This window comes from Limanda limanda, chromosome 21 (genome assembly GCF_963576545.1).
Source record: "Limanda limanda chromosome 21, fLimLim1.1, whole genome shotgun sequence".
NCBI classification, from domain to species: Eukaryota; Metazoa; Chordata; class Actinopteri; order Pleuronectiformes; family Pleuronectidae; genus Limanda; species Limanda limanda.
In genome coordinates this window covers 5,015,985-5,043,621 of record NC_083656.1, presented here as the reverse complement: position 1 = coordinate 5,043,621, position 27,637 = coordinate 5,015,985, and the positions used below count along the sequence as shown (strand labels likewise).

The window sequence follows — 27,637 nt, the reverse complement described above, 5'->3', positions numbered from 1 at the left end:
TCAGTGTCTCTATCTGGCGCCTACATTACCCAGAATGCAACTGGATGACAACTCCACACATATATATTTTTTAAGTTTTCAAATCAGTCTTCAAACTGACTTTAATATGTTAAAGCACTGCATCATATACAGAATGTCAAAGATTTGTGAACAATTTTAATCTAAAGTTCCCTGGTGCTTTTGGACTGGACCGACTTTTAAACAGGAAAGTTATTTGAAAGTTATCTGGACTAAATGATTAATCAAAAAACAATAAATTGACGAATGAACATTAATGTGACTTGCAGTCTCAGCACTGATTCATTTTCCTTGAGTCACATATAAGTGACTAACTCACAGCAGCTTTATACGAGCAACGAAACACAAGTTCTCAGCTCTTGAGTTTCAGTTTGGAACCAGAGCCGCTTGGTTTCAAAGTAAGTGAACTACACTAAAGGTATTTCTTTCCATTCTACAGCAGAAGCATACGGCTGCTTTCTAATGAAACTTTATTGGCAGGGTAGGTGATGTAACAGATGACAAACCGTCCAAGTGCTTTGAGATTTACTGCGGTTCCAGATTCCGCTTTGATGTCTTCATCGCGCTGCTAAAGTACGACTCCCTGAGCTCAGCCGAGCGTGAAACACAAGCAGCGGGATCCACTCCCGAAACAAGACACAGGCCCGAGAACCAAATAAGAAACATCGCACATGAACCCCGGCCTGACCTCTAAATCAAATCCCCTGCTCTGGCATGCATTTAGTCACTGTACAGAAACACACACTGTACAATAAATACATTCAGGATGACTAAGAACATCACAAACAGCTTGTGTACATGACAAAACATAACACAAGCTGTAACTGTACGTCATTCCACTCATATGGAACTAACTTGCTGGAGAGAGACATGCCAGGACTTGTTCAGGCAGCTCTATTCCCTAATAATAAAAAACTCCAATGTACACAGTGAAGTGCAGTACATCACTCAATGCCTCCTTTGTAGACTCGACTATAAAGTAACCACGTCGGAATAAAAAGGGCCCGCGGAACGGATTCGACTCGCAAACCACCTCTGCTCTGCCCTCATATACCGGCTGTGACTCATGTCTGCCTGTTATATAAAGGCCCAAAAAAAAGTATGAATGCGCCATAAGGTCTTATTTACTGTGAATCTGGGGGTGCACACACACATGAGATGACAGCATGACATGTGAGTTAGGGAGGAGCAGGAAGCTAACAAGCGATCGGTTCCCAAACAGAGGCCTGTTTCCTCCCGGACCTTTCAGGAGTCGCCTTGGACCCGGGCCAACGTCTGTGGATTGACGGGAGTTGTAAAGACGTAGAGTCAAGTGGGCATGAGATCTGTCCCCTTCTCCCCCCCCCCCCAAGCGAAGGCTTTGATTCATTCCTCCTCCTCCTCCAGCAGCGGAGGCCTGGCCCACAGTGTTCCCTCGCCCCGGCCAGCAGATAATAATCTTGTAATTGGCTCAATATTTCTCCTGAGGAAGCGAAGGGCCGGCAAGGGCTCGGACTTACCGGATATTCTCCAGGTCAGCGGCTGCTGGCGGAGGTCACAGAGACAGGAGGAGGTTCGGGGGGGTGATTTAGAGCAGTGGCTGCTGTGCGGCGGGGGGGTGAGCCCATTCCTCTGAACTGGGAGCTTTACTGCTCCGTCAACATTGTGCAACAGAGCAGCTCCTCACCTGTAATCACCAGCAGCACATGACTCCCCATAGAAACGCTAATGAATGACAAAATGACATGTTTGCCATAAACTCTAATTCACCTCCCTCAGGAACAATCACATGTTTAGGGCAGAGAGTGGAGCGATGTGCTGGTTGGACGCTGAGAGGTCCAACTATTTATAATTCCAGGATTACAGATGTGAGCTTCCCAGATCAGGATAATCGTCCGTTCTCTGACCCTGACAGTCTCAGTCCTCCAGGATCAGCTCACCTGACCCTCCGCTCCCTCCGCAGGATTTATAAGCCTCCTGTCACCTTTGCCTGCTCACCTGAACCGTGCAGCTTTAAATCCTCTAACAAGGCTTCACAGGATTACAGTTGTCTGAATAACACAGCTTCCTAAACAAGATGGAATATTTTGTGTTTTCTGTCGTTGGATCATTAAATCAAATCAAGGAGGACCAGTGAGCCAGAGTGGGTCAACAGACTGGAACCAGCTCATCTAACTGAAACATAGTTGTATGACACCTCAAGCCAAACTGGATCTTTTGGGACAGATGCCAATACCAGTAATATAAAAGAAAAATGTAAATACAAATGCACATTTCCTGTTTCTGTGCTTTTCCTACCAAAATAATCTTCTGCAGAGATTTAAAATTGGGTTTCCTGTCAAAAAAGTATATACAAGGCTTCAAAACTCGGTTCCAATCACCCAAAAAACTTATTTTATTCGATTTCAAGCTTTCGAACGCACAGTTTCAATCCTTCAAAGATGTTTTTTTTTCTTCTGATTTTCAAAAATGTCGTGATATTTTTTCCCATGAAATGTCAGCTATGAAAAAATGTCTGTGTGAGTCAGTAACATTGTTGTTGAATTGGATTCTGATGAAAGTTCGCGTGCTCGCTCTTTCCCTTGCACAAGTTCTAAAGAAAAACCTCAAACTGAATTCTGCATTTCTTTTTTGAATTGTTTCTCATCACACTGATCGATTGTGACTCGGTTCTGACATTTTGCACAACTCGGTTCATGTGTGGCTAATTGCTTCAGTGGACACTTAAAACAAATTAAACTTAAAAGCAGCTTGTTTTCTAACCAGTCGTAATCGCTAAAAAAAACACAGTGGGTTTCTCACATGGTTTTCATACAAACCTTGGCCCCTGTTTGTGTTTCCCGTTGATTTACTCCAACCAAAACCATTCGGTTTGAAGAATATGAGGGAATTAGCTAGGAATAAAAAATGGGAGTCATGCTTGGTTAAGAATACAGAACCGAATTATCTTATTGGTGAATCAAAAAGGAAATTTGCTCTTTGAGTTGAGAAGAAAGAATCCAGGGTGGGCTCCTGGAAACACAGGGTGAAATTGGAGCGGTACATGGGAACTGTAGGGGGTAGGAAGCAATTTTGAGAGACATACAATTACTAGATAAGAAGCGTCTATTCTTGGAAAAACGACATGGGAGGACAGGGTCCACTGTTTTCCTCGGGGAAATGACAAGCTCGTGATAAAGAGTAAGAAGGAAACCCTGCATGACACCGGGGACAAACAAGATAACAACGTCACCGCGGATGAAAAACGTTTGAGAAAAAAACTGGTCTGTGTTTTTATTTAAAGGGAAAATGAATTGTCAGATTGACGATGACACATGTTTCACATTCAGGATGTGAACGGAGGTTTCGTGAGGGAGGAGAGCTGCAAATTAAGATTGAAGATGGAGGATGATGGTTTAAAAAGTTAAACGTTGGCGTTATTAATATAAACGACTTTGTTAAAAAACTTCCCAGGGACGGAGAAGAGGAGGATGAAGCTTCCTGTCCTCCCCTTGCAGGCCGAGATGAAGAGGAAGAACAACACAGGAGAACGAGTCAATAACACGACAGCAGACTGGAGACAGCCAACTCACAAAGTTGTGTTGTGTATTTTCCTTTGTCTTATGAAAAGCGGCTGGTAACAACATTCAGACACACACTCGCAGCCTCAGACAGCGCTGGCTTGTTGCCATTAGAATTTATCAGAGTCGAACGTCTGGCTACACTCGGAACATTTCTATTTTTTATACGCACTCAAATATTAGCGACCTCATAAATAATGTCTGGACAGAAAAAAATAATCAGACCTTTGTGATTTGTTACTGGTTGAACTTCATTATAAATGGAGTACAAGAATAATATTGTATCATACACTGCGGTGAAAACATCTTTTACATAAAATCTCGTGTAAATAAATCTCCCTGCTGGACACCACCGAACCTCTCGTGCTTTTCTTTTTTCTTCCCTATATGCGATTCGGTAAAACATTTATAGAGTTAGCTTTGCAGCATGTTCTTATAAATTTATCAGAAGTGTTTTTAACAGAATCCTTATTTTTTTTCTCTCTTCCTCTGAGCCCGAGTGTGAGTCCCCAGCTGATTGCGTAAGGGAGGGAAAAAATACGCTTTATCTTTACGGCAACTTGCTTGTGAATTATTCACCCCCTCGAACAGTGGAGGACGAGCGAGTGAGGCTAGTAAAATAGGGAAGCAGGATGCATGAGGCATTGGAAGCTTTTTAAGAGGCCGAGGAGCAGAGTTAGCTCCCGTCTACGTATCAGCAGCGAGGAGAGGGGTAGAGGTGAAGATGGGGGGGGACAACAACAGGTCAGAGGGTTGAGGAGCAGAGAGCGAAAATAGAAATGAGAAAGAAAACAGACGCGGACAGAAATATCCCATTTATAACCTCCTTTATAATTTTATCCCAGTGTAGTATCGGTATTTACTCTAGTTCTGGAGATGAAACAAAACAGAAAAAACCTTTGGATGTTTTTAATCCTGTCTTTATAAAGTTTTGTCCTTAAAAATTGTCATATTAGTGTGTTATTATGATGAGGCATTATGTTGTATTTGTGTTCTCTTTTTATTCATAGTTATTAATAATGACGTTTTTGTTTAAATGGTTAATTGTCAGGGCGTTAATTAGGGCCCGAGCACAGACATCAAAGGTGTCTGGTGAGACCCTATTGAAATTTTAAGGATTATTATTTCTTCTTCTTATTATTATTATTATTATTCAGGCAAATGAATTGGCTTTTTGAGGGCTTTAACATGCTCAACTTCTTACCAAAATTTGCAGAAAGTTAGAAAGTGGTGAAAATTTACGTATTCTGAAGGAATTTTCATTAAATTTGAATTCATAGGGGTTTGTTAATTAGGAATTTTCCCCATTTTTTATATATATATTGGCTGATGTATCAGTATCTTCAATGCAGTGATATAAACATGCCGACAACTTCATGATGGTCTCACTTACTTACTTTGGACGTTTTTATATAGTTTGTCCTTAACAAATTGTCATATTAGTGTGTTATTATTATTTGGCATTGTGTTGTATTCTCTTTTTATTTATAGTTATCAATAATAACGTTTTTGTTCAAACTGTAAATTACCAGGGCCTTATTTATATTGATATACTGATGTAGCAGTGTCTTCAATGCAGTGATGATGCAGACAACTCCATGATGGTCTCAGAAGAAAAAGTCACAGAGCCACCAAAGGGGTTCATCCTCTGGAGACCACGACCCACTGTTTTCTCTGTGCTTTATTTCATGGCAACACATTTGAGCCTGGAACAAAGCACTGGAGTCAAACCACTAGAGAAGCTACAGACAACAAAGCCAGTGTTGGCTGCTGGTGCTATGTAGGCTACTGCTCAAGTATTGTAGATATTCCCTGATTTTATATTTATTATTTTCTTCTCCTGTAGCCTGGAGCTGTTTATTTTCTCTCAGCGCTGCTCAGTTCAAGACTAAAAACATCTGAGACATTGTTAGCGATGCACTGATTCGGATGAATTATGAACATACGGCTCCCCCGGTGCTTTTGAACGCTTGGTTTTGTATCCGTGCACAGTTCTTGCTTTTTTGGTACCTGTACTCCTCAGATCTCCAGGTGCAAAGGTGCAAGGGACATGTGACCTCAGTGTAAACCAAGTAAAACCCTGAGTCCGAGACTCAGGGTTTTGAACCGACTGTGATCATAGCCTGGAGAGTCTGAAAGCAGCCGGAGGAGCGATATTATTTTGATATTAGTGATTTATGTCCGTTTGAAACAATATAATATAAATATAACCCAAAGACGAGCCCTGTATTGTATCTGATGTCATCACATGGGGTGTACGTGTCTCCTCCAGCCGCGGATTCTCAGACGCGGAGCTCACATTACTTTTTCATATTTCCCTGACCCACTTGCTCAGAGTTACCCGGCGTGTGAGACGACTCTTCAGAGAGGATCAGCTTTGGCAGCGGCTCACTGCTATTTCTCTTTCTGCCAAGTCAGTCTTTAAGGTCTCATCAGCTCGGGGGAGATAAGACTCCTAAACTCGGGCTTAATACCGGAAGCTCATTTTTAAAGGTATTGTGTCTCTTGAATGTTTCGGCTCTACAGTGAAGGTGGCTTCATTGGGGAATTTCAAGTGGTCCCTCTATAGCTCCTCTTCCTCCCATAGTTTCTACCGCTGGAATAATCGGAGGCAGGCGGGGGGGAACAATCACATGAGGACCACTCGCCTCAAACGGAAACCATTTCAATGGGTATTTAAATTCTACATTCAAGGCTGATTTGAATACAAAAAAATTAAGAAAAAATCTCTGTGTCAAATGCATGAGAGCAAAATTAAATGTGAAATTGTTCAGAGCCAAATGGAAGGCTTTGAGGGGAACCGCTCGGCAATAATTACCCATGACAAAAGCCCTCGCCTTTTGTCTTTGGGACCATTACCATGGTGATTTCCAAGCTGCTGAAACATTCAATATAAACATTTCAGTCTGCTGAATATACGGCGCACAGACTGTCACCAAAAAGATATTTGCAACGAGCTTCGTTTCTGCTGGCACGCGTCCCGAGTGTGTGCAGCGCCTCCTCCTCCTCCTCCTCCTCCTCCTCCTCCTCCTTCCTCCTCCTCCGCCCTCCGCCGCTGCTACTACTGCTACTGGCCTCGTTGAGAAGGGAAAAAAGACATGAAAGCTTTAGCTCGTGATTCAAGAATGTGGCTAAAAGGCTGAAGTCTGATAACGTAAGCCCAGTTTCAGATCATTCTGCGAGCAGAGCTGTAAAATGATGGGCTGGCAGAAAGAAAAAAAACAACCCCAACAACAATCCCCCCCCCCTCCTCAGCCCCCTCTTCTTTCTTTGTAGACAAGCGTGCACGAAAAAAAAGAAATCCTCCTCTTCGGTGCAACGTTATTGATTTCACCAACAAACACTTCAACCACTTGACACTGACTCTTTTTATCGGGGTGTTTTTCACCTGGTGCTCAACTGTAGAGTCTTTTTTTTCCATTAAAGATATGTGGGAGAGAAGGTTCTGCAGGTTTTATGATATAAACACATTTTAATTTAATCCTGGACAATAGTTTCATCATCGTTATGAAGAAACGCTGATGGACTCGAGATTATCTGATTGTCTGAATCTTGGGAATGTGTTTAAACTGTTGGGTGATTTCGTCAAAATATGGCCGCAGCTGAAAGTGCATCTAGTCCATTAATAATGCAGCAATGTTTGAATCTGTTATCCCGTTCACTTAACAGCAATTTAATTCTTATTACCAATGTGGCGTTTATCCTTATCAAGCATTCCTCCACTAACCTGCTGTAATCACCCTGAGACCGAGGGAACGATGATGCACTGCACCGCTCCTCTTTAACCCTGAGCTGCTTTCACTCGCATCTGTTTTTCATTTCACTGTAAAGTCGGGACTCGCTTCGGTTTGTGTTTCACCAGAACAGTTGATTAACATCCAGTGGGGAGCTCCTGTAAAGACCAGTGACGTATTGTCATGGTTACGATCCAGGGAGGAGGCTTCGAGAAGGTTTCACTGTTGAGCAGCGTTTACAGTAAAAGACGAAGATGCCAATATCGAATTTTCAAATCGCATTTTAAAACCAAAAAGTGCTGCCAGGGATCCCTGACCCATCTGTGACTGGCTCCTAGAGGAGGAACATCTTAAAGGAGATGTATGATGTTTCAGTTTTCTTGTTAATGTAAAAAGTTCTGCAAAGTTAAAAAGCCTGAGGTGGTAGAGGAGCTCCTCGGTGGAGCTGGGATTCAGGTTGAGCTCGGTCGTGTTGGCTGGGATCTCTTTGATTTCTTATACTGCAAATCATCGAAAATATGGAAAACATGGGGACTTGAGTTGGGTTCGGATCAGACTCAGCTCGTTCTCTCTGGTAGTTTTGGATCGGACTGCACATTAAGGATAAACTACATTCCCAGCTTTCATTTTAATGAAGTAACATGTCACTAAATGTGTATTTTAATCGATTTTAATAGAGAATACACAATATGTATTATTTTGATCAGCGTATTGTTGCTTTTCATGAGTAGAAAAAGAGGGAATATTTCTAGCTTTAAAGAGGTCAATCTTTACAAATCTGACATAAGAAATTTAGGGATTTATCAAGAAATTGAGAAAAGAAAGGCTCAGAGCAATGTGTGTGTGTGTGTGTGTGTGTCTGTGTGTGTGTGTGTCTGTGTGTGTGAGTCATTGTTACTACACTATAAATCAGAAGATGTTTGTCACGTCACTTTTCCCACACGGATGCACATTTACACAAGATGAAAAGCTCGTTGGGACGGTGTCATGTGTGTCCTCAAAACCAGGATCTCATTCAGAACGTCTTCTTTAATCTCCCACTGTATTTCTATCTCACAGCCACAAGACAGGTGAGCATATCAATGCACTAATAATAATACAGCTGCTTTCCAAATCATACTGTACCTCACACACACAGACACACACACACACACAATTAAAATAAGACTTTGACAGGTTGAAAGCCCGAGTCTGAGTCTTGCTGGCGTACTTCTGAGAGCTCTGACTGTAAACCGCCTGGGATTTTCTAAAATAGAACGACTTCTGAAAAGGAGTCATTGTTCTGTGCATATAGAGAGAAAAGCCAAAATTAGTCAGGTAGTATCTCAGCCAACCGAGCTGGAGGAGACGGGGGGCTGGCAGAACGTCTCGCTGTGAACTCAGACCATCTCTTCTGTTTGGCTCTCGGGCGCCGCGGCCCCCCCCCCCCCAGCAGCGAGCCCCCTGGTGTCGGTTTAAACTGCCGGTCGTGCCGAATCACATTTCAGTTTTTTTGTCCTCGGGACCTGGAGGCGGCAGAGGGCAGGAGTCGGTAACACATAATTTCCAACACACGAAACCCGATAGCTGTAACGCAATGAAAGCCAAATATTTGACAGTTAACTTTTTAAAACAGTTTTAGGTGCACGCCGAGTCAAGAGTCTAGGCTTACCTAGCTTAACGAAAAAAAGTTAACAAGATAGCAAGAAAAACGGGCGCTGCACATATGCAATGCACGTGAAACCTGCAGAGAGAGAGAGAGAGAGAGAGAGAGAGAGAGAGAGAGAGAGAGAGAGAGAGAGAGAGAGTGGAGAAAAGACATTGTTAGACAGTGGGCGAGGGCAGCGGTGGAGAATGCACGAGGATAAGAGTCAAGCATCAGGCAGACAGCACTATCGGGGGGGCGAGAGAGAGTAGAAGTGATTACACTGTCTCCTCACTCTCCTCCTCACTGTCTCCTCCTCACCCCATTTCATTTTCTCCCTCCTCCTGCCTCCCTCCCTTGCATCCTTCTACAACCCGAGCTCGGAATACAAAGCGCCTGGCACCGCCACAGTGAGAGAGCGCCCCGGCGAGCTCGCACCCTCGGCTCCGTCCCGCCACCGCAGAGGAGGCGGAGATTAGAATGTATGAATTCTCCCTCTTATCGCTTCTTTTGACATAAACTCATTACAAACGGGCTCGGCACAATCTCTCCGGCTTTTTATTTCCTCCATCGAAGCCGCTCGTGGGAACAGACGGAGGCCGATGAAGATGATGTTCTCTTACTCACATCTAGGAGCTTTAAATATTTGATAGGGATTTTTCTTTGCTTCACCTTAAACCCCTGCTGGAGAATAAATAATGAGTTTGGTAATAACAAGTTAGCGAAATGATTTATGCTCGCCGGAGATGAGAATGCGTGCAGTTTCGGGAAGGCAGCCAGGGAGGAGCTGGGGTTAGGGACATGGTCGAATGCATGATTTCCATTTTGCGTCCCTTGCATTATCCATTAAATAAATAGCCCGGGGAAAATGGAGGCTCGTGCAGCTCATTTCTGTGGAGGCAGCAGGGCCGTGCATAACGAGCAGGTGATGTGGAGGTGTGTGAGGTCGCAGCACCGGTTGCACTCGCTCGTGGTGACGGTAAGCAGCGCCCGGGAGGTGAGGCACGATGAAGAACAGGTCGAAGCTGAAGGAAAAGTGAGAAATTACCCGATGTGGAATGTCAGAGAGGCTGAAACGACATAACAGAAGCTAATGTGGGGCCAGCCTCCGCCCGGGGGTGGGCTGTGACCCAGAATCCAACAGACCCCCGGTGAGAAACCAGGAGGCCCCATCGCGGTGGAGCTAAACTGGTCACACAGCAGGGGAAACACCTCCTCTTCCTCCAGAGACCGGAGAGAGGTAACTCCAACCGGGAAGCGTGATGGAGAACTGAGGAGCTGCTGACAACGTGCTAATGTTTGAGTCTGTCAGCTCTCTGTGAACTGAGATGGATGGTTTTAGAAATGGAAAAAAATTATTGTTGGGTTGAGGACCATGCACATGGTGGAGTGACGGTTTCTCCCTGTTTAAAAAAGACTTTCTGCTTGAACTGGACAGTGAGAAAAACAAAAGAATGACACAAAACCAGGAACAAGATCCGATCAGATTTGGTTTTGATGCCATATCCAAGGAATCTGTTATTTCACTTTCGCGTTCTGCTCCCGAATTTGTACGATGGATTCGTCACAATCGAAGCAAACGGCCAAAGTGCATTGAAGATATGTCAAAATCTACTTTTACTTGTATTTACTTGAAAAAAGGTTGTTGCACAAGGTGCCGAGTTAGTCCCTTTCATATTAAACCCTTCAAACTAAAATGCTGTAACGAGGAAGTTCTGTATTCTCTGGTTGAAAAAATAGTGGAGTGACTGTTTCTCCCGGTTAAAAAGGACGTTCTGCTGGAGCCGGACAGTGAGAAAAAAAAAATTACACAAAACCGGGAACGCAAATGATCTCAAAATCCGATCAGATTTGGTTTGGATGTCATATCTAAGGAATCTGTTATTTCACTTTCACGTGTTCTGCTCCCGAATTTGTATGATGGATTCGTCACAATCCAAGCAAATGGCCAAAGTGCATTGAAGATACGTCAAAATCTACTTTTACTTACTTTTTACAGTAAAAAAAAGGTTGTTGCTCAAGGTGCCTGTTTCAAAGGGGTTTGTACTTAGTCCCTTTATATTGAACCCTTAAATCTAAGATGTTGTAACAAGGAGGTTCTGTTTTCTTTGGTTGAAATAATGATGTGAGTCATCGATTAATTACCTGTTCCTGGCGAAACAACTTTATCACCAAGTATTTGTTCCCAACCACACTGGGAACGTTGTACTCGTATTCATATGAAAAATATCCTTACTAAGACCATGACTGGGATTCCAAGCGTATCGCTCAGTGCTAATCGTGAGTGGCAGAGCAAAAGAGAGCGGCGCCGTAATGCACAGTAACAGTTCTAAGCTGCTGCCACGGGATCCAGATGATCGGGTTCCTCTGCAGAACGTACGCTTCATTTTAATACTTTACCTCCAGTGCTCGTGTGGTTAAGCCTTGGAGCTGAGCCAGAAGACTGACTAAAAAAAAAAAGGCTCTTACACTTGAACGGCTATAGATTAACAGTTATCTCCTTGAGGGATGTTGCACTTCATTCCTCAGCGAGCAGGTCTGCGGTGTATTTATCTTCGCCATTACAGCGGCGAAGCCTACGTAGTTCTCTTGCCGTATCGTTCCAATAACGAATGTTCTAATTCTCACCGCGGCCTGTCTGATTACCGAGCCGGCGCTGCAACCCAATCTCATGTGAGCCGGTGGATTCATGTGCCCAGGCTCCCCGGCTCCTCCGCCGTGGATCTGGCAAATGAGGTGTTCAAGGGGGAGGGGACACGTGTTATCAATCAGGAGGTTCTTTTTCACTATTTCACACTGATTTAATCGTCCTAAAAACACATTAACATTGAGGGAGTACTCCACGGAGAGATAATGGCTGGATATTTGCGCTGTTATTGAGTCAAACTCTGCCAGGCTTGAATGACGGATGTGCCGCACGCGCAGAGGGAGGCTGTGGCGTGAATAAATGTGGTCCGTCCAAATCACAATTAGAAAACAAATAAATAGAGTGCAGAGACAATGGCGAGGAGGGGCCGGGTGGGCGCCATCCTTCACGAGAACACACAGCCACGGAGAAGAGAAGCAAAGCAAAGCGAAATGCATATTAATTCCATTCATATTCATGACAGTCAAATGGAGGCTATTATGAACCACTTTCAATCACATTTGCATTTACATTATGGGGCTGTAATGCAATAGCAAACCCCATAGGATGAATGGGGGTGACGCAAAAGTGAAAGTGTGGCAAACAACTGCTGCAGCATCTGTATTTGTGTAGCTGCTCTCAGACACTGGCACTGAACTCCAGGTAATCTTCTAAAACTATCTGGAGGAGCTGCATGTGAGAACCTGAATGTTCAGAGTCAGTTGCTGTGGACTTTCTCCAGAATCTCTCGGGCCAGCCTCCGAATAAAAACTCTGGATAATTGAGCTGAGTGAGACCATGTGAGAATACAGATCAGAAAACTAATATCTCAGGATGAATAAGAGATTAAGAAGATGTCAAGTATGAAAGACGACGAGATTAAAGAGCCTTTCGATGATAAGGACAGAAGTCAATGTGCTGTAAACAAATATATATATATTATGAAAATTCCTTCAGAATACGTAAATTTTCACCACTTTCTAACTTTCTGCAAATTTTGGTAAGAATTTGAGCATGTTAAAGCCCTCAAAAAGCCAAGTAATTTGCCTAAATAATAATAATAATAATAATAATCCTTACAATTTCAATAGGGTCTCACCTGACCTTTGATGTCAGTGCTCGGGCCCTACCAAAATGGCCACTAAATGCAAAATAGCAGGCTTCCTGTTGTGTTTTTCCAATTGCACGTACAGACTTTTTTGTTTGTCTGTTCATGATACACCTGTGTATCGATTTTTGTGAAGACCGGTCAATGTGAACACGTTCCAGGGGTCTCGGGGGGGGCACCGTTGAGCCATTTTGCGACGCCCATTGAAAATTCCTTCAGAATACGTTTAATTTTCACCACTTTCTAACTTTCTGCAAATTTTGGTAAGAATTTGAGCATGGTAAAGCCCTCAAAAAGAGAATTCATTTGCCAGAATAATAATAATAATCCTTACAATTTCAATAGGGTCTCACCTGACCTTTGATGTCAGTGCTCGGGCCCTAATAATACATAATTTGATAGATTTCCGCGTTGTTGTGATCGTGTCTGACCGGAGAATCACCTGCTGCAAAACTTTGTGATATGTGTGAGTGCAGACACACTATGGTTGTGATGCTACGTGTCCTTGAACGTGTGTGCGTGTTCGTACTTTCACCTATCTGTCCAAACAGGCTCCTCTAAAGTGCAATCCTGTTGTCATGTGCATCCAAGAGTTCATCAGAGAGACCGAGAGCTAGAAACGCTGGCTGGCACTCGATTGCCAGGAGTAGAAAGCTTTGTGGGAGATGGGGGGGGGAATCCCTCGTGCTGGATTTACACTTTGCCAGGACCGACCCCTGGTTTTAAAAGCCAGTTGGATACGAGAAAGAGAAATGAAACATAAGAGCCGGAGCAGGGCGGTGAAAGGGAATATTCACTGCTGCTGCTGCTGCTGCTGCTGCTGCTGGGCTGAGTGGAAAATTACATGATGTAATAAATGGTATGTCAGAAACAGACCTGCCCGCGACAGCCACAGAGTCTAATGTAGAGTGTGTGTGTCTGTGTGTGTGTGTGTGTGCTCTCCAGTGTACGTGCATGTGTGTTTAAGCCTCTCCATTAGCGCTCACACTACATTTGGTGGGAGGAACAAAGCACAGAACCATCGCCGAGGACCACCACAGCCTAATTACACACAGTTGTCTCAGAAGAGCCATGAATCAACTGCTCCTTGTGAATCTGAAACTACAAAATCAATATGATTGCATCTCTGTGGCCACAATGAGAATCAAGTTGAGGGTGAGGATGTTAAATCATATCTGCTCATCCCAGTGGACCGGAGCTCAGTAAGGTGATTAAAACAAAACAGAGGTTTTTCTAATCAAAGCAAAAATAGCACAACCACGTTCATCGTGATTAACTGAGTAATAATACATTTTTCTTTCTTGCTACTGTCTGTTGAGTGCTTATTAATGGCTGTGGAACAAGGGTGGAGCCTGTAGGAGCAACATGTAAACAAGTGCGGGCCCTGAACTCTCATTTGTGTTAATCAAACTTCTCTAAATTGTTTGTGTAATGAAATCATGGCTGTCGGGGGGGGGGGGGACCTGGGGGACATCAATTAAGCAGATAAGCAAACGAGAATAAATCACTTTTTATCGAATGCAAGGTTCGTGTGTCCGGTAAACACAGGGAAAACAGGAAGTGATTCTTTTCAGCGATTTGTGGCTCCGTGAATCCCAGTGACAAGCAATCACAGCTCCGTGGGAAACAGCCGGAGAAAAGAAGATGACTTCCTCTTCCTCCTCCGAGCTAAAGATGGAACAATAACAATGTTCTCGTTTGTAAACAGCGACAGGAGACAGTGATAATCATGTTAGCTCAGACGAAGATGGATGAAAGTTCTATTAATTTAGTTTGAACCAACAAATAATGAAACCTATTTAGTGAAATTCAAATTTGTCTTCGTCTTTGAGGCTCCTGATGTCTTTAATGTTTACAATTCACATTGTAACAGGTGCTGTGGTGTGAAAATAGAAAAAGTGTCTCCACTTCCTCCTGTTGTACAAAAACAAATCCAAATATTCCGCATTTAAGTTTCTGCCTTTTGGCGATTTTGACATAATTTGGGCCCAGAGCTGCACAGAGGTGATTGTGCAATGAATGAATATGCTGGAAACAGAATTCCGTGGTCAAATACGTCCACCGGGTGGGAGGGAATGTGGGAGGGCCTTATGGGAGCCGCCACAGTGAGCCGAGGCGGCGCTGTTAATGGATGTGATCACAGCTTCCTGGTGAATAATGCAGCCCTGCTAATTGGCTGGATTAATAATTGATGTGGGGGTGTGTTGGAGGAGGAAGCTGCACACGAAACCGTCTCGACAGCGAAGACTCTCCAGCTACATATCTCGCACATCTGTCCACGCTGGTGATTGGCTCTTAATAACCAGCTTCCTCCTCCTCCTCCTCCTCCTCCTCCTCCTCCTCCTCCTCCTCCTCCTCCTCCTCCTCCTCCTCCTCCTCCTCCTCCTCCTCCCGATGTGACCGCAGAGGAGGATGTGACTGCTCGAATCAAAGATGTCAGAATTAACAATCGCCCTGACAACATAATGATATAATGAGCCGCAGCCCCACCACATGTTTAGCGCTTAAAATGACTCGGGCTCACGTCAGGTCTCCACAGTGTTGATGCACCCGGCGCCCTGCACACTGGCCGAGGCTGACCCACAACCAGCCAGCTGCACAAACACAACGCACTGAAATAATAATGCAGAAATGAAACATAAGGTATTGATATAACTGGGTCGGGTTTCTACAAATGTTTGGCAGTGGAATCGGGAGCTCGAACGCAACGGGAACAAACACTTCTCAGAGGGCGGAGGAGACCGAGTTTGATGAATAAGAAACAAGGAAAATAGATTTTTATGTAAACCTGATTTATGCGCTGTTCTCGAGGTGTCCGATTTCCAGAGAATGCATAAAAGCAGCTCATAAAGAAGTCGTGTCTTTCTTTTCTCTACAGGTCAACACCTTCAAACCGCCGCCTTGTTCCTGCAGGAAACAATAGGATCAATATCCCGAAGGGTGTGTTCAAAGGATTTCTGACAATACGTCGGCTTTTTGTTACGGAGTTCAACATGAGCTGGACACAAAGGAGCAGAGAAACAAAGACCCGGTCGGATCAGTGAAGCCGATAAAGAATGTTTCAAGCTCTCAGAGACATGAGTGCATTTCAATTTCCATTCAGGAAGTTTACGATTACAAAATGTGCCCATACATGTCTTTCCAGTTTGTCCAATGTATCGACAGTTTCCTGATCGCTGCTGCACAGACTCTGGCTCCAAAATGACGCAGGATGGCAGAGTTATTATCCGAGAAATATCTTATCTGAGAAATTTTAAATTTGGGATAGTTGGGAGGAAGTGGAGAAGCTTCAGAATTCTCAGAATCAGAATTCCTTTAATTGCCAAGTATATTTGCATATACAGGAAATTGCCTTGGTGGGGTTGGTGCACTGTTCATAAATAACACTCAGACATTAAACAACAATAAAAAAACAATATAAAACAAAACAATATATACAGTAAGAGAGTTCAGGCATCTTAAGCACCAGCAAGAAAGAAAATAGGTATATTTCAATAAATGTAAGACTACTCTAGATTTGGTCTGTGTTCATGTTGAACTATTTCTTTGAACGTTGCTGCTGAGAAGACAGTGAATAGTTTGGCCCGACAGTTTTTCTGGAATAGTTCATCTCCAACTTCTCCCGTTCTCCTCTCATTAACATGCAAATACTCATCTCTGGGAGAAAGGATAATAGTAAAGAAGGAGAAGCCCCCTTTGTGCAACTCCAGAGCTCCGAGGACGTGGCTTCCTGCTTCTATTAGCCAGACGCGTTCCTCTGACAGCAATTTCCCTCCTGTCTAATGTACAGTCAGAGCTAGTTACAGTAGCAATTACTGGTGTTCAGGTTAAGATTAATTGAATTACTGGGTGGCTTCCCTGCCCTCCTCTGTGGGCATATCAATCACGGGACCCTGCGCCACACACACACACCCTTTATCACCCTCCTCCATCTTTATGCAGAAAGACGCAGACTGTGCTGTTGCACTCCATCTATCAATAAACGGGTCTGGGGTTGGCAAACTCATTTTCTAACACATTCCTCTCCTTAATCAAGCAGCCTGACATTTGGGGGGGTAGTTAGAAAAAAGCTGTACAGCGTCTTTTCTTAAAATGGTGGTGGAAATTAAAAATAGAGCAGCTGGGGTTGTAACGACTCGATGAAAGAGAGAAACTGCTCTGAGCGAGTTCAAAGAATATCTCTAATACGTTCTAATCGATGCTGTGTAAAGAGAAAACCGGCTGGATGAGGCCGTGCACGTCTCTTTTGTGCAACACAACCTCGCTACACAATAGACTTTTTGTGAAAAGCGTTTGTTTGAACAGCTGGATTTCAACTCTAGGAACCAGGTAGCACATGCCGAGGATCCGCAGCACTGGTGTTTGAATGAAACATCTCTCAAGGCAGATTAAATGCCACTCTGTCATTCTCTCTCCATTCACCACCTCCGTTATGAGCTGTTTCAAAAAATTCTGCAGGATTTCACTGCTCGTGGCGTGCGGCGCTGCCAAACCCTAATCTTCAGCATGTTTCATTTCAGTCATCGCCACCACGCGACTCTTTGTTTCACCATCTAGCAGAAATATACAGAATACATCAGAGCACCGGTGCTGAAAGCTTGAAAAATAACATCTGAGGAAATAACGTGCCAGAACAATGCCAATCCCTAATTTTCGATAGAGCCACACACACGCTCAGAAACACACACACAAACGTCTCAGTCTTGGCTCCGGTATAATTCCGTGTTTTGCATGGAGACAGAGGTTGGGCAGTCACATGGAGGTTGTGCCTGAGGTGCTGTCTGGCGTTGCCTCTGTCCATGTCTGCAGGGTCGGACTCTGCCAAGGCGACTGGCACCGGCCCGGCCCTGCTGGAGCCACAGAAAACAGGACGCCCGGTGCCATCCTATCGCCACACAGGCAGCTGCAGATAGCGCACATGGCAAGCGTGTCGCCCGCCCGTGCCTTTGAGCGCACAAGCATTAAAGGAAAACAATTCCATGTTTGGTCAGTAAACCTTAAAAAGACCCTTGAAAGGGGTAAAAGACTTCCCTGCTAAGTGAATGGAAGTCAAGGGGCTGGAAAGACGAGCTTCCTCGAGTAGTAAACACTTGAATGTTTTTTAATTTTACGGGGCGACTTGAAATATAGGAGTGAGATGTGTGCCAGAGGAAGAAAAAAAAAAATGTGGTAAAGAAAACACTACAGTTGGAACGGAAAATGGAGGACCCAGGAGGAGAGAGGGCTTCCTTCTTTTTATTGGTTCCCAGGCTTTCCACAGCTCTGCTTCTCCCTCACTCCGGGTCTGTCTCCGTCTTTCTCTCTCTGGTGGAAAATGCGGAGGGCTCCCTGTCCTGTGATAAAGCTGTTGCCTGTAAGATGGGAAAGAGAGATCCATCACGCTGAGGCGTTGGTTCGCCCTGCCAATCCGCACCACTGAGGGCTGTAACACGTATACGCTCCATCCATGCATCATTTACCAAGCCCTTCTGTGCCCAAATAACAGGGGTTTGGCTTCATAATTCTGAAAATCCTAAAGCACTCTGGCAAATCCTCTGAAAGTCTTGATATGCATGAATTCTGGCGGTTGTTTTCTGCGGTTTGTTTGGTTCGCTCGCTGCGAGGAGAGCTGAAGCCGTTTGGTACGAAGCCTCCTGACTCGCCCCGGTGCCAAATGATAGGGTTACAGTCTCTCTTTGTTTGTGGAAGGATAACACTTAACTTCCATCAACCTTGCACTGCCAAGAAGTAAAGAATGAAACATAGAGGAACAGGAATCTAGAACAGGAAGAAAATTGCTAACATGATTCTTCCTTTTTCTCCATTTCAGTCGTACTGCTTGTAAAGGGCCTGAGGGCACAAACTGCTGGGATATTAGAAAATATTACCTGGCAGGTTTCCATGAAGTTCAGGGAAATAAATCACTGAGGTTCATGGGCATTGCTTGAAAACCGCTAAACTACTAAAGCTCTTCAGGTATCACGACCCGAAAGCAGAAAACTGAGCCGAGCACGTGAAACTCAACGTCTGGAAAAAGGTCAAAAAATCTCAGCTTCAGAAACGTTAACGTCACAGTTGATCAAATACGAGACGACTGAAATGATTACTGTGTTTTTCAGCTTTCCAGAGCGACGTATTTCCCATTTTTCCAAAGCACAATAAAAAGTGACCTCCCATGCTCCATTTGAAATATGAATCCCAGAATAAATGCTTCATAATGTTGGGGGCTAAAGCCTCATAAAAGGGCCCGACAGCTGCTAAGCCGAGCGGGTCAAACAGGTTTCTGACGACGAGTGTGTACACACAAACCCAAAAGTGAATAAACAACTCGAAACCTAGAAACGCTGCAACCTGATCTGAATGTTACAGAACCATCTGTTGGCATGGTGACCTCTGAGGGTGGCACGTTCTGTGGCACGCCTCCACACGACCCGGTTGACCGCCATCAATCACACGCCGTTTCTTCACCTGCTCATCAAAGACCCCCGGGAGTTCCTGATCCTTGACACCTGAGATATCTTCACAAACGGCCTTTAACTTCCAACACTCGGCTCTTATATTTAGCTGCGTCAGGTGAACTCATCAGGTGTGAGCGTCTGGTTGGAGATCCAGGTGGTGTCCAGGCGGAGCACCCTGCACCTGCTGCCTGTCCTCACCCACCCATCGGGGGGGCAGATTCCCCGGATGCCAGAGGGCAGCTGCTGACAGGCACTTCTATCTACCCCCCCCCTGCATGGGGCTTCCTGGGGTCAGCTGCTCAGGGCACGCAGAGATGTCGGAAAGGGTGGCGGAGGTCAAGGAGTTGGCGAGGAGTGTAGGGGGGGGTCCGGGGGTCGGGGGGGAGCTGCAGTCGTTAGCGAGTTGCATGCCTTCAGCAAGGGGGGTGGCCTTCCCGGTTTTTTACAATTATACCCCCCGATAATCACTTTCACAATCCAAAGGCAGCTCGGAGCTAATGTTCAGGAGGTCTCTGGTGATCACGTTACGTCCGCTGTGTGCAACCCACACCCTGACCCCCCCCACTACACACACACACACACACACCTCGGCCAGGCCTCCCTGCTCCACCTGCCATCCACAGACCGGCCCCTGTGTCAGCACATGGAGTTGTGTTCCTCAAGTTATCATCAAAAAAACAAACGTATATCAAGATTTCTAAGTACAGAGAGTTTGGGGCTGACAAGACCAAACTAGTTTATTTTGAAAAGGACTTGAAGGTAGACCTGCAGGATTTAATGTCCCAACTAGGGTTGCAAAGGGGCGGAAAGTTTTCCAGTAAATTTCCGGAAACATATTAGCATGCTGATTGTTGATTGTTCATCTGTTCATCTAGCCTATTTCCATTCATTTATCCATCAATTGTAAAATATGTTTACAGACGATTCCAATTGGTTGGCTAACTATTTATATCTCTGGCATTGCATTAGTGTTTTTTTACAAACTTTTTTTCTCATCTTATTCTACAGAACAATGCCACGTGCACTATCTCATACGTGGAGGCATTTCACTCCATCCAATGTAGAAGGAAAGGCTGTGTACATTTGCAAATACTGTGCAAAGACCTATGTTAAGAAAGACACAACGATGCAGAAGCATATAGTCAAGTGCCCAAAGTTTCCTCAGGGCTCAAATCAGCCTATAACAAAACAAAATGTTTATATTTATGTCTGTATATGACAAGGTAAATACAGTTAGTATAAATTACCCACAACATTTCCAGTTTATTCCCGTTAATTCCTGTTTATTCCCGTTAATTCCCGTATATTCCCGTTAATTCCCATTAATTCCCATAGAAAGTTTCCAACTTTGAATATTCCCGGAATTTTGCAACCCTAGTCCCAACATTAAAAAAATAAAACTCTCCCTTCCAAACTAAGTCTAATTCCAACATCCTGTTTCATGCCGAAACATATTGAATTCAATTAAAAACCATTACCATCCCCAAACCACTTTGAGGGATCTCTAAGTATATTCCATTACAGCCCGGTATGTTCCAACACAAGAGGCAAAAACAGGATAAATCAAACGGGGGGTGAATCAGGGGAAATGAGTTAAATCTGTTTTTAAAATCTCGACCGTGCGGTGGAGAAATTCTAAAACAAATATCTCCTTTCAAAGTCTTCTCTGAAGAGGCCGTGGAGATGCAGCTTTTTAAGGGTTCTGCACTCTCAGATAAATAACACCAGGAAAATACATTCCAGGATGTTTCTTGTGATTCTGGCTAATACGGTTACATAAATCCAGATAGGTGAGGGAGATACGATAGAGTCGGGTTATAAGAGTGGGAGAAAACTATTTTGAACTCACTTGCTCTATTTGACACTGGGAGGAACATGTCATTCCTGTATTCTTGGCCAGATTACAACCAAGGGCAGGAGGTGCTTGCAGTTTGTGTGCTGACATAAATATGGAATTATAGTGCACACACACACACACACACACACACACAGTTAAATTTGGCCTCGTGTTTCAGCGGGTGTGTGGTTTTGTTATGACCACCTGGTGCAGATACACAATAAACATGTGCACAGACTTTAGAACTCGTGTCGTATGTCGTACGATTCTCGGTTTAGACGTTTATTGGCCCCTCTGTTATAAAGTGGCTGCTATACAACAACTTTATTATCCTGTAAGTCCACCAGCTGAAGAAGTCGTCAGTAATTTTGTTCTTTTTCTTTCTGACCGTTAACATCGAGCCTCTCCCAGTTATGAGTTGTGTCATGGTTTCCACTGGTCCCCCCCCCCCGCCGCACGTCAACATGCTCAAAAAGGCAGCAGAGAACAAGGCCACAGTTTAAACTCTGCCACCCAATTAACTGACACCCATTGAAAACCAAGCCAACATTTACAAAAAGTACTTGGACACCGGCCTCATTTCTTTACGCATTCAAACAGCACTTGACAAATATGTTGTCAAATAAAAGGAAAATTCGAATCACTACTGGATAAATAAATGAGAATCCTTACATTTTGTGAATTTTGTCTCGATTTGTATTTGGACAAACTGGCCTGAAGTCTTTTATTTCTTCCGTGTGCATCCTGGTCTGAAGCTGCCGTGCCTCCCAGTCCACACAAACACACACACACAAACACACACACCCGACTACACACTGGACCACTGCTTTTACTGTATGATTAAGACCCTTTTTGTTTTATTACCATTACATCGCATCCTTTCAAACGAGGCCAGTTTTATGAACAGGGGAACTCCTAATTCAACGTGACTTTTTCAGAGTTTCTATAGCCGGGCATGATCTTTTCATTCTGGGTTTCTCATGGTTTCAAACAGTGAACACATGAAGGAGACGTTAGAGAAGAACCAGACGAGAGAAACAACAACTCTGCTCAACTTTAGAAAGAGATTTTTGCTGATACATAAGCTACATGTTTATTTCCTGGCAAAGGTGCGTGTGTGTGAATCCTGGTTTTGAATGAGTGTGTATCGAATGTTTGTTTGTACCTAGTTAAATATACGTGTGGCGCAGCTGGAGACACCTTGTCCTGGTCTTTAATGGGTCACACGTGTTTTTTGAAGGGTAATTAACCCATTAACGGATCTATCTGCTGAAGCCTGATCCAACCGGGCTGCAGACATCAAACAGGGACTGCGGTGGCCGGGTCTAGACAAGTAAAAACTGGGCGTTCAGTAACCTAAGTAGACCTTAAACATAATCGCCACTACTCCACGGCCTGGACCTCCCCTTCGGTTTACACTGTTTGTGCTTGACCTCCTTGTTCACTCCCGAGTGTCCATTTCCTCTACAAAAGCCCGACAGGTTGTGTGTGGTTGTACGGATACACCGCTGAGAAATGTGTAGTGAAACGGAACACTGGCTGAGCTGAGCGAGCGGAACCGGGTGCGTTCGACAAAAGGCCGGATTTTAGCAAGAGTTCACAACTGGGACTTCTGGAATATGGACAATATATGAAATAAGTAATCTAGAATGTCACTCAATAGAGCACAACACACACTTAGCCTTTAAAAATGTGTTTTCTAAATAAGTCTATAAATTCAAATTCTTAAAAATTCGAAAAACGTCCTATCTCGCAATGTTGAATGTAACAAAATAATTCCTGAATTCGACCCCTGATCAGGATCCACACTAAAATTTAATAAATTCTTCCCTGACCCCTCCCATATCCTTCCAATAAGTTTCATGGAAATCTGTTGTGTAGATTTTGTGTAATCTTGCTCACAAGCCAACACACAATCGGACAGGGGTGATCATAACCTCTTTGGCAGTTAGCAAAATAATCACATTTCACATGAGCAGATTTACAAACTTTAAATAAATAAATGTCTCACTTATAGGTAAATAAATGCAGATGGTGAAAATATAATTTAACGCAACTTTTCAGAGTTTTGGGCAAATTACAAGTGAAGTGAAACATTTAAACCATTCAGTTTTAGTGTTTCTTGCTCTGACAGCCACGTCTCTATAAATTACACATTTCTTTCTTCATCACGGCTTCGGGGGGGGGGGGGGGTGCGACTGACTTGATGGAAAATTCCCACAGCAAGCCAGACAAGTATAATTCCTGGGGATGCTGGAAAAAAGACGAGTCGTAGATGTTGCCACGTCACATTTAGGAGCTTAGAGGTGTTAAAAGTATGTTCCACACATTCCCATCGGGGACGGAGTCGAGTGATTCACGCTGAGGACACATATCAGCCCCCCCCCAGCCCCCCCGACAATAAACAAAGAGTCTCCCGAGACGGAAGCTTCCACGTTTTTAAGTTCTCACTGTTGCTAATGAAGAGAACGGCATAAATTCAGGGGAATTGGACACAGCGATTAGACACAGGAATCCTTGTTTTGCACAAACAGCAACAGGTTGTTCTTTATATTTCTCATTTTAGTTTGAAGGAGAATTAAACACGGCTGCAGGACTTGGTGAATGTTTCTCAATCACCAAGTATTTCTTTATCATAAACCACTTGGTGATATTAATTAATACTGGAATAAGGAATGATAATACATGACATTAGATCATCAGTGTGGATACACTTGCATCAGGTCTTACAGTAGCATGAGGCCCTGTTTAGACTGTGACTCCAGCAGAAACCTCTTTATCTTAAATTCTGATGATTTCATAGTGTACGGTCGAGCTTATTGCACAATCCAGACGGAGCCGAGAGTGTTAGCATCAACATTAGAGGTAAATAAACTCTCTCTCTCTCTCTCTCTCTCAGTCCATTTATTTGATTCTACTAAGGAAGTTCGGCTCCGTTTGCTTTTAATCTGTCGAACACCAGACAAGTTTCTCACGTCCTCGAAGCCTTGAAGCTGCCACGGCTGTAACCTGCGGCCCTGAAACACACCGAGATCCTGAAGAGTTTGAGGAAGAGCCCGTCAGGTTCTCTGCGGTGCGATCAGAACAAACCTCCTGGTTTTGACGAACGTCTCCGAACCAGGCCAACAGCTTCAAATGAATGCGACTCAATCAGCAGCTTCTCCACGAAACACACACACACACACACTGCGAGCGGGAGGACTCTGAGCCGTCGTGGAGCAGAGAGCTGACAAGATGGCCTCCTGCAGAGTGAGCCGCTCCGGTCCTGACACTTATTTATTCCTCAAAGCGCCCCTCTGTTTTAAATGGACAGCGTTACGGGGGGAAAAGCGGCACTGAGGCCCGTCCTCGGAGGCACGGTCCAAATTCCAGGGAATCTTGGCAACTCCTCGGGATAGATGGGACCCTCATGGATATAAACCCCCCCTACAATGGATGAATAGGTAAACAGAGGGGTGTGAAAGAGTGATGGCGAAAAGAGAGTGTTCACTCTCAGAGAGGCACAAAGAGGGAGGTGTGTGAGTGGGAGATGGGAGAGAGCCAGAGTGGTTTTGGGGGGGAGGGAGGGAGGAGAGTGAGAGTAAAAGTTTTGTCCGTGGGGTTTCAGTGGGGGGGGGGGGGGTGCTGTGTGCAGTGTTAACTCAATCAGAAGGTGAATTCCACCTCCTGAGACACGCAGGTAACCTTTCATTACGCCTCTAATCCGTCTTAATAACAGAGCTGCGATGGCGGCGCTGCCCCATTAGAGCCAGAAGCCACGGAGACGAGAGCTTAGTACCACCGGCCTGTGGAAACGTGAACACACACTCACACACTCACACACACACACAGACACACACACGGTGACACATGAAATCATTCACAAATTCAACTTGGACGAGGGGGGGAGCACATCCACATCCACGAGGAACTTAGTTTCTTAATAGTTTCTCTTCTGTCGAGAAAACATGTGAAAACAAATACCGGCTCTTTTAAATATTTAGAGCTGTGAACAAGATTAATTAAAAAAAAAAACTTTTTGCTGCATTAAAAAGTTTTGATGAACTTTGCACAATTTACTCTTTTTGTATCATAAACTTCTTGGTAAATCTACTCTGGTGTAATTATTATTCCTCTTTTAAATTGTGCTTATTTATTGTTTTGTACTTTCTAAATAGTTCACAATTCTAAACTTTTAAGTTTGACATGTCAGAAAATTAAAAAGTCAGTTTTACTGTTTATTAATTAGATAATTAGAATAATTATGATTTAATGTAAAGGACAAATGTGCTAAAATATCTGTTAGTGAACTAATTATTAATTATTAACAGCAGATTTGATTCAGATCTTCAAATGCTAAAGTTATTAAGTGAAATGTATGTTTAGTGAGGAACAGACAAAGGGCAAGACAGGAAATAAAGTTTCATTTAAAAAAGAGTTTTCAGAAGTTTCCCAGCAGATTAACTAATGAGGCATTAATTCCTCGAAATTACAATTCATGGAAATTATTCAAATACATTATATCATATTCCTCAGATGACTCAGGCTGTTCCTCTTTTTCAAAAAACAACTCAAAGGCAGTGAAGCCTAAAATGTGCAGAAAGCCCCGAAGCCTGATATCATCTAAAGAAAAGCACAGTGGAAGGAACTTAATAAATCATCAGACCAGCAGCGGGTGAAATCTTAAATATAGATCTGCTGGGTTCTGTGGACGAATCTTTATCAGTGGTGCAGTGGAGGAAATTTGGAAAAACATAATTTATCATCATGAGCAAGATTTTAAAATAGATGCAATTAATTCTGTGCACAGCCTCAGTTTGAACATGTGGATTTAGGTTCATGGAAATATCGTTTCATGTGTTTTCCTCCATGTGATTTCATGTGTTTGCATGTTTTTTAATGTGATTTCATTTGTTTTCATGTGTTTCCACGTATTTCCTCACCTGTACCACTCCAGCCCGTTGTCGTAGTTGCGGTCGAAGAAGTGCGGCTCCGCTCCCACGGCCCTGATGTCCGGATGCACCCGGAGGAACTCCAGCAGAGCCCGGGTGCCTCCCTTCTTCACCCCGATGATCAGAGCCTGCGGAAGCTTCTTGCTCCCCTCCCCGAGCGGACTCAGTTTACCTGCGAACCTCGGAGACACTTTCCTGGAGGAGGAGACTAGATCCGGGGCCGGCAGGAGGAGCGACTCCCCGGGGGTCCACTCGTACAGCAGCCGCTTGGTCCTCAGCGACCTCAGGTCCTGGAGGAGCCGCCCGGAGGAGGAGGAAGAGGAGGAGGAGGAGGACACCGGGGTGATGGAGCAGCAGCGGTCGGGGAGGAGGTGCAGGAGGAGCAGGGAGGCGAGGAGCGAGCCGAGCATCACCGCCGATCTCCGGAGGATGCTGCGCGACGGGGGGTCCAGGGTGCGGATGCGGCTAAACGCCATCCCGGTCCCGGGGTGGTCGCTGCTGGAGCCACAGCCAGGGTGGGCTCGCACTGCTCAGCCTCCTCTCCATGAAGACACCGGGGAGGGAGACTCGGTCCACGGCTGAGCAGAGGGATCGAACACACGTCTGTCTCCACAGGCTCCAGAATAAAAGTGAAGCTCTGTGGTACAGGTTAGGGAGGGCAGACCTTCAGAATAAAAGCTCACAGGTGCTTGTGTGGACTGTCCTCCTCTTCCTCTCTGGTCCCACCACCGTCAGCCTGATGCATGAGCTGCACATGTGCACAGTTGTAAACTTGTCTCACATGTCAGGATGCTGGATGGACACGTCTCCGGCCAATGGGATGAGGAGAGAGAGGAACCCGGGAGCCAATGGGGAGCCAGGTAGGCGGGGTCTCACGGAGCATCCCGGACAAATTAAGAGTGAATCTTCGTGCACTAAATAAAGTTGTGATTAAATAATGTAGAAGGAAATGTGCAGACTTGCAAAAATCTCCACATTTCATCGACATCTCTTTTAGCCTGTGCACAGAAATACACACAAACACACAAGATCTAACAAAACACTTTAATTCACAGTAACACACATCACATCACATACAAGTACAACTCACACAAGGCACCCAGGAGCCAATGATACTTAGAAAAACTGATGGAGTGATTATGCACAAAATTAAGTTGTGATTAAATAATGAAGGAAGAAAAACAAACAGTCAAGTATTCACATTTCAATACATCTGTATTTTTCCTGTGCACATGAATAGACACATTCATTATAAGCAATAACAAATACACTTTAATAAACACTAACTAACACAAAAACTTGCAAATTAAACACTGCAGCCAGTGATTCTCACACGGCATCTCAGACAAATTTGCAAAGGTGCAAAAAAAAAAATTGTTGCATATTCACATTTTAATACTTTTATTTTATTTGACGTCACTTGCATCTTATTTCCATGTGCATAGGAATGGACCTATTAATTATAAGCATTAACAAATACACTTAAATAAAGTAAAAACCGGCACAATACATAATTTAAGTCTCTTTCTCGACCCTTAACCGAGCATAGGAATGCACATATGAATTTTAAGCAATTCTAAACTGCTGACATTCACCTTAAGACACACAACAGGACATAGAAGTGTAACACTCATAGAATGAACCACACACAAACTGTGCAGACCAGCGTGTAGAAGCTGCTGTTGTGGTCACAGGGGTGAGTAAGTTTAGAGATGTTTGTTTCCTGCACCGTCCCCACAACTTTCCACTGTAGCTGCAAGTTTCCACGAATTATTCATCAGAT

The 27,637-nt window shown here is 44.2% G+C and overlaps 1 protein-coding gene across 1 annotated transcript in view; it reads right to left on the bottom strand.

Annotated features, from left to right (window-relative positions):
- The window catches only part of LOC133027920 (heparan sulfate glucosamine 3-O-sulfotransferase 3A1-like), a 30,216-nt gene extending 3,664 nt beyond the window's left edge, over positions 1-26,552 (bottom strand). Inside the window, exon 1 of the mRNA XM_061095089.1 lies at positions 25,846-26,552. Coding sequence (XP_060951072.1) covers positions 25,846-26,330 — 485 coding nt within the window. The 5' untranslated portion in view covers positions 26,331-26,552. The remainder of the gene's footprint in view (positions 1-25,845) is intronic.
- Positions 26,553-27,637: the final 1,085 nt, after the last annotated feature.